The 12,440-nt window shown below is 42.2% G+C and overlaps 1 protein-coding gene across 7 annotated transcripts in view; it reads right to left on the reverse strand.

Annotated features, from left to right (window-relative positions):
• NSD3 (nuclear receptor binding SET domain protein 3) overlaps positions 1–12,440 on the reverse strand; it is a 126,523-nt gene that overhangs the window by 41,829 nt on the left and 72,254 nt on the right. For 6 of the 7 annotated variants that reach the window (XM_087706153.1, XM_087706156.1, XM_087706155.1 and 3 more), the window contains exons 12-14: positions 12,061–12,187; positions 9,886–10,083; positions 5,123–5,296 (exon numbers count right to left, since the gene is read on the reverse strand). In XM_087706153.1, the coding sequence (XP_087562279.1) occupies positions 5,123–5,296; positions 9,886–10,083; positions 12,061–12,187 (499 nt within the window). The remainder of the gene's footprint in view (positions 1–5,122; positions 5,297–9,885; positions 10,084–12,060; positions 12,188–12,440) is intronic. The other variant, XM_087706157.1, reaches the window with a different exon arrangement.

Raw genomic sequence — 12,440 nt, forward strand, 5'->3', positions numbered from 1 at the left:
TATCTAGTATTTTAAAAAGTTGTTTTCTTTTTCTAAAAGAGTAATAAGGTAAAGGATCCCCCACACATGTGTGCTAGTCGTTTCCAACTCTAGGGGGCGGTGCTCATCTCCATTTCAAAGCCGAAGAGCCAGCGCTATCCGAAGACGTCTCCATGGCCATGTGGCTGGGATTACTCAACACCGAAGGCGCACAGAACGCTGTTACCTTCCCACCAAAGGTGGTCCCTATTGGTCTACTTGCATTTTTTACGTGCTTTCAAACTGCTAGGTTGGCAGAAGCTGGAACAAGTAACGGGAGGTCACTCCATTACGTGGCGCTAGGGATTCGAACCCCAGAATTGCCCACCTTTCTGACAGACAAGCTCAGTGTCTTAGCCCCTGAGCCACTGTGTCCCTATAAAAAAGTAATACTGGTCCTCAAAAAATGCAGAACTATATTGGTGAGATCAAATTACAAGGAAATACCATTTCCACTGTAACACATATATCAAGGCTATGCAGTGCATAATACCATTTTTTGAACCAATTTTTTTTTGAAAAAATCCCATTTTAATTTGTCTTCCTCTTTCTCCATGTGTTTTTAAGTTGACTTATTTTAATATTTTTAAACAATTTGGAAAATACTTTTAAGGCTCAGAACAAAAGAAATGATAGGCACCACTAATATACTTTCCCTCGTGTGCATTTTTACAGAACATCTTAAACAAAATGCTGGACAAAATGCTTCTCTGTAAAGAAAAAAAAATCCCCGGTGCAATTTGAGAAGCCAATGATGGGTTCTTTGTGTTTGCAGGGTGGACAAGACCCCGAGCACGTTATGATCTCCCCTTTGAATGACCATACTGGTATTCCATGTTGCCATAGCAACCAGACTTCCTGCTGCTGCGCAGATTAATACTTTTCCATTCCAAAACAAAAAACAACTTTTCAAAAGTAGCTGGTGAGCATCATGACACCTGCAAAATGTTTTCAGACAACAGGTGGAAATCTGCAAGCTTTATCTTTCTGACACCAGTATAGCAGCAAAACTAATTTTAAAAACTTGGGGTTGATGAGGAAGAAGAGGAACAGCTGGGTCCAGTGCCTGATGCACAGATGCACAGAAGGCAGAGGAGAGGAGAGCAATGGAAATTCATAGGCCAGTCCTTCAGATGGAAGAGCCACTGCTGCTAGCAAAGCCCCACCCTAGCTCTGGAGATAAAAAGCAGGGAGCGGAGAGAGGGGGGGGGGAGAGAGAGAGGGGGGGACAGAGGGAGCCTAGACCGTCTGTCAGCCCTCAGGTGGAGAGTCAACAGCCCCAGATGTGGAGGTGGCTGATGAGGAAGAGGAGGAACAGCTGGGTCCAGTGCCTGATGTGTGGATGAGCAGAAGGCACAGGAGAGGAGAACAATGGAAATCCATGGGCTGGTCCTTGGGACGGAAGAGCCACCACTGCTAGTAAGGCTTCACCCTAGTTCTGAGGATAAAAGGCAGGGGGCGGAGATGAATAGATGTGGCAGACAACTACTCATCTCCCTGCCAGACAGACTTGTTAGCCTGCGGTGAGAGAGAAACTTTTTGCCGGGGCTGTGGCATTCCTAATAAAGGAATCTTTTAAATTCATGTCAGAGGGTTTGCTGTCTTTGGGGAGCTGGGTCTGAAAATAAACAAAACACTGACCCTGACATCTGCTGAAGATGTTATTTAGCCTGGTAACAAAACATTTGGAAACCAACCCACAACCTTGGAGAACAAACCTTTACCCTCAAGACAGATTGTTTTTGGGGGTGGCGGGGGGTGGGGGGGGGAAGGTTGCTAGCTTGCTGTCTCCACATCAAAGGCCAATGGACATGCAGGAATCTCTCCATGCAGGGTGATGAGTTCATCATCATCATATAAGTTGCTTGGCCGCATTATGAACCAGGATGCAAAGCAGTGGTGGGTTCCAGATCCCGTTCCAACCGGTATGGTGGAACGGGCCCAGTGTCACCCAAATGGACGCATGCGCATATGCACATGTGTTGTAGCTGCCAGTGATGCTTCTGCAAACCTCCGCGACACTCCAGCTGCTCGTCGGAGCATCGCACAGGCGTTATATGCACCATTCGCGTGCGCGGAAGCACCAAAGGCTTTAAAGGGCAGGTAAGGACCGGGGCATACCGCCTGCAACCAACCACTGATGCAAAGATTATTGCTACAAAATAGCATTAGCAAAAAACCAGAAATGTGTGTGCAAGTAGTCCTTAATTTATGACCACAGTCTGGATCAGAACATCCATCGCTAAACAATGGGGGTTACTAAGTGACTTGTACCTGATTTCATGACCTTCTTTGGCAGGGTTAATCCCATGGTTATTCAGCAAACTTAGTTTACTGTATTAACTTTGCTTGTTGGAAGGCCACACAGGGCTATCACGTGACCCAGAGGTATTGCCAGTTGCCAAATGTCTAACTTTTGATCATGTAATCATAAGAATGCTGTGATGGTTGTAAGTTTGAGGACTTTTGTTAGTCACTTTTTCCAGCACTGGTATAATTTGATCATAGCACTAGCAATAGCAATTGAGACTTATATAACGCTTCATAGTGCTTTTACAGCCGCTTCTCCAAGTGGTTTTGCAGAGTCAGCCTCTTGCCCCCAACAATCTGGCTCCTCATTTTACCCACCTCGGTAGGATGGAAGGCTGAGTCAACCTTGAACCGGTCAGGATTGAATTGCCAAATTGCTGGCAGTCAGCAGAATTAGTCTTCAATATTGCATTCTAACCACTGCGCCACCATGACTGCTAAACCAATGGTCATAAATCAAGGACTGTTTTGGCCTTTAGCTAATGAAGGTATTGCTTGCAGAAATCTATTCTAGATGTGCATAATCTTGAATAGATTTCAGAATTTTCATTCTCCGTGAGCAAAAGCATCAGAACCATCTGGCCTAAGCATGAAAAAATCAAAATTAAAAATATAATCTAAAGCACTTTCACAAGACAGTAGCTTTCTCTGGATTTCAGGAATAATTACCAAGCCAAGGCTACAGCAATAATTCAGTTGTACTTCTATACACAATGTTGGGGAATCCAAATTTCACTGACTCTAACGGAAACGAAGGTTTCAAATGGTAAAATAACTGCAACTCCAACATTATTGAATACTTAAAACTAGTGTAGTAACTTCTTAAAAGGTTTAATTTATGTATTCATTTTCTTCACTAAATTTAATCTTAGTAGGTCTGACCCATTTTTCTATAATCCCTAAAATTAAAAAAAAATCTATTTCCAAATATAAAACTGAAATCATTATTAATGTGGGAAGGAAAAGCATCTAGAAGCAAACTAAACTCTGGACAATAAGAAGCACTAAAAGCACATAATCCCTAGATTTCTACCTAGGTAAGTGAAGGATTCGAATGACAATAATACTGGTTTAAAAACCTATGTCAGAGCCTTGAAAGAAATATAAATTGATTGATTGATTATGTGCCATCAAGTCACTGTCATCAAGACTACATATACACTGCTAAACAACTAATTTCCACAACCCTGTTAAATTATCTACTAAGACTGTATTACTATTATTATTCTCATCCTTACTAGTACCTATCTCTTCCTACTTATGGCTATATCCATGTTGCTTGTATCTTTACAACATATTGTTTTTATTGTTTCCTAGTATGATTTGATTGCTTATTAGTAACTTATGACCATCATTAAGTGTTGTATCTTATGATTCTTGACGAATGTATTTTTTTATGTCCACTGAGATCATATGCACCAGAGACAAATTCCTTGTGTGTCCAATCACACTTGGTCAATAAAGAATTCTATTCTATTCCATTCCATTCTCTTCTCTTCTATTCTATGTTTCTACTTGAGACATAAAAAAAATCAACAGACTATCCTTTCTAAATGATGCTTTCATATAATTCGGATTCAGCACTCTAAAATTTCCTTTCTCTAACCTTTTAGACATTCTTCTACAAGGCATTTATTTAATGCAACAAGAACTCTGTCTACTGGTTTCTGCCTGAAACTGCAACTGCTATATTTCTACTCATGTATCTGGTAACAACCCCCTGCCCCAATATATTTTTATCCTCCACATACATTTTTTCTTTGAACTATCTTTCCTGTGCTGCACACATGATGGTCCAAAGTAATTTTAATGTTCCTGTTGCTCTTACTGAAGATGATTGAATGTAACAAGTGCAAATCCCCTGAAACCCTGTAGTTGCCTACAATTTTATTTCAATAGGATAAATAGGTTTGTCTTGAATTAAATGTAGGGAGTGTAATTTCTGTTTTATTTTAATACCAAATTCATTCCCTTTAACTGAAAATAACTAGAGGTTTTATCACTCAGTTATCATCATTCTTCAGCCATGTTTTCTCAAAACATACACGTGAAGTTTGCTATCACATTGTCCTTACATGAGAATGAATTCAACTTAAATATCTTTTATACTTGCGCTACTCATAGGTGAATTTCTGTAATGGAGGTAAGCTTTGCTTCACTAAAGCTACCAACTTAAAAATACTCTTATACCTTAAAATTAGGAGGATTAGGTGCGGCAGATAACGAAATTAGAGGACATAATTCTAACTGATAATTTTTAGAGTCACACAGAAAATTGCTTCATATAAAACATTTTAATTGAAACTATGGGGAACAAGAGTTCCTTCCTGATCTAGGAGCCACACAACCATTCATCTTCAAGATGACTCATCAGTTTACATGGGATATTCATGCTCTTTTAAAAAAAAAAAATGATTATGGAAGTCAATTCACTTTCTCAGAATTTGAGTCACTGTTGTCAGCCTATTTCCCCTCTTCCATCCCCCAAACTAGCAAAAGAAGATAGTCCCTCCTTGTCTCATTTTTAAAAGGGGCAGAGAGAACAGGAGGGTTAAGAGAAAACCCAGCAGTGGTCATTAGAAGCTGTTCTTCCCAAATAGCCCATCAGGAATTCTTGATCAACAGTAATTCCTTGGGCTGACATCTGTGTCTGTCTATGGAAATGCACATCGGAAGTATGTGTGAGGGTGTGCGAATTGGGGGTGGGTGGGTATAACAGTTCATTTTTTTAAAAAAAAAACAAAGACTCAACATCAAAGAGATCGACAAAAGGAAGGCAAAAAACAGAGCTCACCTCTTGCACAAACGAAACAAAAGCCTACATTTACAGCTGATGAGGAGTGATTGCTTCTTTTGGAATGGTTACTACAGATGAGGATGTGGGATGACACAAACAAGCTTCCTGCAGCAATACAGCCATCTCCTGAGTGATAGGCAATGGGGCATCTCAAACATCTCACCATACGACCTGTTTAATATAAAATGCACCAGATAACATTCTGTTTAGAACACACTTCCAAACCTCAATCAAGTTTGGCTTTAGCTTATTTTCCCCCCCATTTTTTTATGGCCCAGTAATCCCTGGAGTCGGGTGTGTGTGAATGAATGGAGCTGAGCCTTTATTGGCTGGATGCCCTTCCTGACGCCTACATAGAGTTCACAGCAGATATTTTCTCTTTGCACCCTCATAGAGAAACACTGCCTAGGATTGAACTCTCAACCTTCCGAGTGGGAGGCCAGCATCTTCATCCCTAGGTCAGTGCACCACTCTGGCTTAAGCTTGATATATTCAATTAAAGTTTCCTGTATCCAATCGAAGGTGTTACAGTTTTTTTTACAAAGCAAGGACAGTTTTGCATTCTTAATGGGGCAATTCCTCCTGGCTTCCAGAGCGAGCAACTTAGATAGCAAGGTCAATGTACATATATGGGGATTATTCCACTGAATGGCAACGAAGGTCCAGAAGATGCTATCCAGCATAGAAGCCAGTTTTTGATAGTTTTTAAAGAAAGAGAGAGAAAATAAACAATGAGAAAGAAAGAAAAACCCCTTAGCACCAGTCATGCTGAGATCATATTGGTACTCAAATAATATTAGCTCCGAGGGTGGGGGTTCGCACGGGTTTGGGCGATCCTCTAGCTAGGATTCTGCCCAGTTCGGCAAACCCCCAAATGCCCCCCTGTCTGGCCACACCCACCTCACCCCTCCCAGGAGTCTCCACACAGCCCGTTCATCATACCAGTTAAGTGCAGGGTCCGCACGGAGACTCGGGGAGGGGGGGAAAACGGGCCTACCAGAGGTTCGGGATGTCCAGACTCCGGAGCCCGCAGGAAGCAGTTTTCGCCCTCCCAGAGGCCCGAGGAATGCCTCTGAAGCCTGGGGAGGGTGAAACACTCCCCCCCCCAAATTGGGTGCAGGAGGCTGACTAGGCCACACCCACTATGGCCACATCCACCTAGCAACGGGACAGCAAACCCATTGCTGCAATGTTTGAAGCCCACCGCTGATTAGCTCCCCCTTGCCCCAGAGGTTATGAATGGAGCAATGGTGGGTTGCAGGCGGTATGCCCCAGTAGGGGCGTACTGGAGCCTGCCGGAGCACTGGATACCATTCCGGTACGGTGCTCCGTAGGGTCCACCCGTCCGCCTGAGCTCCTTACCTGTCTTTTAAGGCTTCCATGCTTCTGTGCATGCGCAGGGCACATACAGCGCCTGCGTGATATTTCACGGAGCAGTTGGGAATGTTGTGGAGGCGCTAAGATGCATGCGCTTGCTGCATGCGTGTGCACAAGCGCTATGCACATGCATGTGGATGCTGCCAGGCCTGTTCCAACTGTACTGGTTGGAACAGGATCCGGAAGCCACCACTGGAGTGGAGCAAATTAGTTGTCTTGCATCCCTCCCCTTCAGTCTCTCCGATGGTTGGGAAAACCCCAATGGATTATGCCAAAGTGCTTTGAAAATGGAATACGGCAACTTTTATGCAGATTTAAAACACAGGGCAGAAATACCCCAGTATCTCCTGAAGGACAAGTTGATGAAGCACAAGCCAAACATCTCAGAAAAAGAGTTAAGCCAGTTTGTATTTGGCTAAAGTAGGAAGAGGCAGCCTGGGCGGTAAGATGCCCAAGAGCCATTGACAACACCTGCAATATTTTTTCCACAGAATTGCTTTAACAGTCATAGTGAAAGCAATTTTTTCTACTTTCTCCATTGCAAGGAAACCCATCATCACCCTTTACTAGACCGGCTAACCTAACATATTACGACATCTATATTTGTTTGCTCCCTCACAATTTCAGAGAATGCAACTGGCCCAAATATGTGAGAGGCTAATTTCACTTCTGAGAATTCTAAGCACACAGCTAGTTCCCTGATTGTTTATCTCCATAGTGTTCTGGTCATGGTGAACTTCGTTCAATCATGGTTTCTAGGAAGCTTCAATAAATGTTTTTGAAGCAAACCCTCTGCTGTTTATCTGCTTTAGGAAGCCACTAGTTATACCCACACTTCGGCATATTTCAAGCCAGCAACTTTTTTCTTTTCTTTTTCAGATATAGTAAGAAACATAGTCTTGCAAGATGCACGGTCCGATGTTATGCATATTTTCATTCCCTTTCTCTTACAGTTTTTTTTTACAAGAGCTGTCAGAATGATAAATACATGCCATCTTCCTTTAAACACAGATCAGAGAGCTACAAATGTTATATCTAGTCCTTCCTTTCCCTTTCCCTCTCATCCATCCATCCATCCATCCATCCATCCATCCATCCATCCATACATACATACATACATCTCTCTCTCTCTCTACCTATCTTCTATCTCTAGCTATCATCCATCTCTACCTATCTACCATCCATCCATCCATCTATCTTCTACCTACCTACCTACCTACCTACCTACCTACCTACCTACCTACCTCATCCATCCATCCATCCATCCATCCATCCATCCATCCATCCATCATCTATCTATCTCTATCCATCTCTCTCTCTACCTATCTTCTATCTCTATATCATCCATCCATCTCTACCTATCTACCATCCATCCCTCTATCTTCTCTCCACCTACCTACCTACCTACCTACCTACCTACCTACCTACCTACCTACCTACCTACCTACCTACCTACCTACCTCATCTATCTATCTATCTATCTATCTATCTATCTATCTATCTATCTATCTATCTATCATCTATCTATCTATCTATCTATCTATCTATCTATCTATCTATCTATCCATCCATCTATCCATCCATCCAATATCCATTCATCTTCGATCTTTACCTCTCTTTATCCAACATCTATCATCTATCTCTATTATCCATCTATCATCCATCCATGTCTGTCTGTCTCATCCATCCATCCATCTCTGTGTGTGTGTGTATGTGTGTATGTATGTATATGTATGTATACACACACACACACACACACACACACACACATCATCTATCCTCTCTATCATCCATCCATCCCTGTCTGTCTGTCTATCTACCTACCTACCTACCATCCATCCATCCATCCATCCATCCCCGTCTGTCTGTCTTTCTACCTACCTACCTACCTGCCTTCCTTCCTTCCTTCCTTCCTTCCTTCCTTCCATCCATCCATCCATCCATCCATCCATCCATCCATCCGAAGGAAATTATCTAACTTGCAAAGGCCTGCAACTCACATCTAATGCAACAGAATGAAATCAATCACACAGTATCTACCAAAGGATGGAAGAAATTTGTTTTTGTTTTTGGGTTGTCTTGATCTTTTTCATAGCAAATATTAGCAAAATAAAAATCTTTAGGGTTAGGTTCCATTCCTTGCAGTGTGCAAATAAAGTAGACGTATTTTTACACACATGGGCACAGATGTACACTGCTACAAACCTTGCTATGTATTGAAGAATTAAGATTGGGTGTGAATACACACCCCATTCCCTAACTAATTCAGAATGGAGGCTCATTTAGGTTGATATAAAGGCTTCCATTCTCTCTTCTCCTGCACAGAATATAAATTTCACATAAACCAACAGCCCAGAGAAATTTTGTTTTGTCAAGGTTTGTTGGTTCCTGGCAAATAATTCTCCCAACACAAAACAATTGCAGAAATGTGAAGACTTTTCTTTCTCCATAGAAACAATGGCAAAATAGCAATCATATTCGACCTGTGTGTTGCCTCCACCTATTCAGGCTGACCTGGAATGCCTCCCTTTTAAATAAATATCTGAGAACAAACTACATTGAAATCATAGGAAATACTTGTAGCTCGGGTTTTAGATTTTGGCAGGGGTTCCCCCGCCAAGTTTCTTTCAATTTAGTTTCTGAACGTTTTGTTACCAGGCTAGGTAACATCTTCAGCAGGATTTTCTTGTCCTGTTCCTCTTTAGCTTATAAATGTCTTGTGTGTAATTACACAACCAACTGACCACAGCCATACAAGACAAGACAAAATCCTGCTGCTGCTGTTATCTACCCGTATTTTTTGGCGTATAAGATGCAACTTTTTCCCTCAAAAAAGAGGCTGAAAATCTGGGTGCATCTTATACACTGAATACAGCATTTTTTTGCTCAATTTTGCCTCCCCAGCCCCCAGGAGCCTCCTAAAGGTTATGCATGCCCTTGGGTTTTTTTTGACAAAAAACGGACCCGTTTTTGCAACAAACAGGCTGTCTTTTGCTTGAATTCCCCCCCCCCATCCCCAGGAGCACTCTAGAAGCCTCCTAAAGGCTATTCATGCCATTTTTTTGAAAAAAAAAGGGCCGTTTTTGGGAGGTCTGCAGAGTGCAAAAACTTTTTTTTTATTTGCCTCTTCAAAATCTTGGTGCAAAAAATACGGTAGTCTGGTAATGAAACGTTCAGAAACTAAATGGAAACAAGCTTGGAAAGCAAACCATTGCCAAAAACAAATTACATTTTCTACCTAGATTGCCGCGGTTTCTGGACTTTCCTTTCCCGGCTCTTAGCAAAAATTCCACCGCAAAGGTAAGTGAAACACACAGAAATTATTTGGAGCTTTCATGATGATGCCTTTGCAGCAGGAAGTATGACCCTGCTTTTTTTCTTACCTTTGCTTGCTTTATGAATATCCTTGTCCATAGAGCAGGCAGTGCAGCAATGCTGAGGGCAACGGAATCCTCGGGATTCAAAAACAGCGGTAGTAAACTTGCGGACACAGGCCTCGTGGTAGAATTTGCCACATGCGTTGACCGAGCAGCGCTTCACGTCTTTGCCGGGAAGTTTGCAGGAAAAGCAGATATGCTGCCCTTTGAAGAGGAGAAACATAAAAGGTTTAGCTGGAACGCAGAGACATTCTTTCAGGCCGTCGCAAAATATTACAGTATTTTGTGATTAGAATGCAATACTTTAGGCTACTTCTGCTGACTGCTGGCTGTCGGCAGTTCGATTCCCACTGACTCAGGCTTCCATCCTTCTGAGGTCGGTAAAATGAGGACCCGGATTGTTGGGGGCAAGAGGCTGACACTGTAAAGCGTTTAGAGCTATTGCTATCGATCTCTCTCTCTAAGTCTATCTCTCTGTCTTTCACTGTTTCTGTCTGTCTGTTTATCATCTATGTATTAATGTCTGTCTGTCCGTCAGTCAGTCCATCTATTCATCCATCTATCAGAATGCAGCGTTGCAGGCTAATTTAGCACACTACTAGGAGTTTGATTTTGACCAGCTCAAGGTTGACTCAGTCTTCCATTCTTCCAAGGTGAGTAAAATGAGGACGCAGATTGTTGGGGGCAAGAGGCTGACTCTGTAAACCGTTTAGAGCTATTGCTATCAATATCTTATCTATATGTCTACCTCTCTGTCTTTCACTGTTTCTGTCTGTCTGTCTATCATCTATATATTAATGTCTGTCTGTCCATCCATCCACCCATCCACCCACCCACCCATTCATCCATGCAGTATTGCAGGCTAATTTAATTCATTGCTAGGAGTTCGATTCTAACCAGCTCAAGGTCGACTCAGCCTTCCATCCTTCCGAGGCCCATAAAATGTGGACCCATATTGTTGGGGGACAATATGCTGACTCTGTAAACCGCTTAGAGAGGGCTGTAAAGCACTGCAAAGCAGTATATAAGTGCTATGGCTACGATGGGGCAGGGACTGAGCAACAAACCTTCCCTGGCAAGCAGAAGTCAACACATAACATGGCTGTTGTGCGAACTCCATTGGTTACTAGTTTGCTTCTGGTATCCAATTCAAGATACATTGTCCAATTCAAGATGGTATTGTCTTTAAATCCCTGTATGGCATGGGTCCAAGGCTGCCTCAGGTAGAGAGCATCGCAAGGAGCCAAACCATGAGATGCTTAGTGACTGTCTAAAGCAGTGTTTTTCAACCTTGGCAACTTGAAGATGTCCGGACTTCAACTCCCAGAATTCCCCAGCCAGCATTCGCTGGCTGGGGAATTCTGGGAGTTGAAGTCCAGACATCTTCAAGTTGCCAAGGTTGAAAAACACTGGTCTAAAGGGCCTCCTGAAATATACAATTGGGTATCAACAACATACTGCTTAAAGTCTATGGAGAACCTCAGTCATCCAGGTCATGGTTGTCCCAAAGGTGCTTTTTTGAGAAGCAACAGGACTTTCTGGTTTTTCTTTGAAGACATTTCCTTTCTCATCCAAGAACCTTCTTCAGCTCTGACGGGATGGTGGGAATCTTCCTTCCCCACCATCCAATCACAGCTGAAGAAGCTTCTTGAAAAAGGACCTTTGGGACATACTGCTTGAAGGTTAAAACAAATCACACTTCCAATATTCTGCAATTTAATCTTTCTTTTCTATCTATCTAAAAAGAATATGAAAATCCAGCTTTCCTCGTGGATGCTGAACTTAGAACTGTGACAGTATCTCATGGATGATATTTTCAGACGTGGGTGACAGTGAGAGGATGCAACAGTATATTCCTCTCAGCTTTCCAGAGGCTAAAAAAACCTAGGCTATTATGCCATTTTCTTTAGCTATCCAATGTGAAGGAAAACAAAGAGGAATCAACAGGAAAAATAGGTATCAAGTCAGTGCTAAAATACAAACGACTTCAACTGCCATTCTGCAGAATGTGGGTTAGGCTTGAAATCTTAAATTTCAATCCATTTTGAAAGAGAAAGCAAGAAATAATTCGTTGAGCAGGCATTCAAAAGCCCCGAACTCATCCTTGTTTAGTAGCGCTCAGAGCTTTTGGCGTTCTAGCCACTTTCTCGAGGAAAAAAAAAAAAGAATGAGCGCATTTACCATTTTTGCACTCCAGGCAGATAAATTTCCCATCCGGCTGTGAGCTCAATCCTAGGCATTCTGTATGGAATACCCTGTAGCAGTCACCTTCGCAGGAGACTAGAGACTCCCCGGTGCTTTCACAAATCTTAAAAAGAAAAAAAAAGGAGAGAAAAAAGAAAATCCAAATAAAGTCATCGAGTTTCTAATTCAATCGGGTCGAAAAGCTAAATGCTCTCATGCTGGATTACCATACCATTTTCAAGGTTCCTCTACTATAGAAATACTTTTCAGAGACACGAACATCACACAGTATAATAAAGGACAAGATACACTGAAGGAAAGACATCAGCTGTGGAACAAAAGCTGGGCTAGCTTCCTCATTGTGACCCACGGATGTT

This window comes from Thamnophis sirtalis, unplaced genomic scaffold (assembly GCF_051295495.1).
Source record: "Thamnophis sirtalis isolate CommonGarterSnake01/CBP01778 unplaced genomic scaffold, rThaSir2_p1.2 scaffold_2, whole genome shotgun sequence".
Taxonomy (NCBI): Eukaryota; Metazoa; Chordata; class Lepidosauria; order Squamata; family Natricidae; genus Thamnophis; species Thamnophis sirtalis.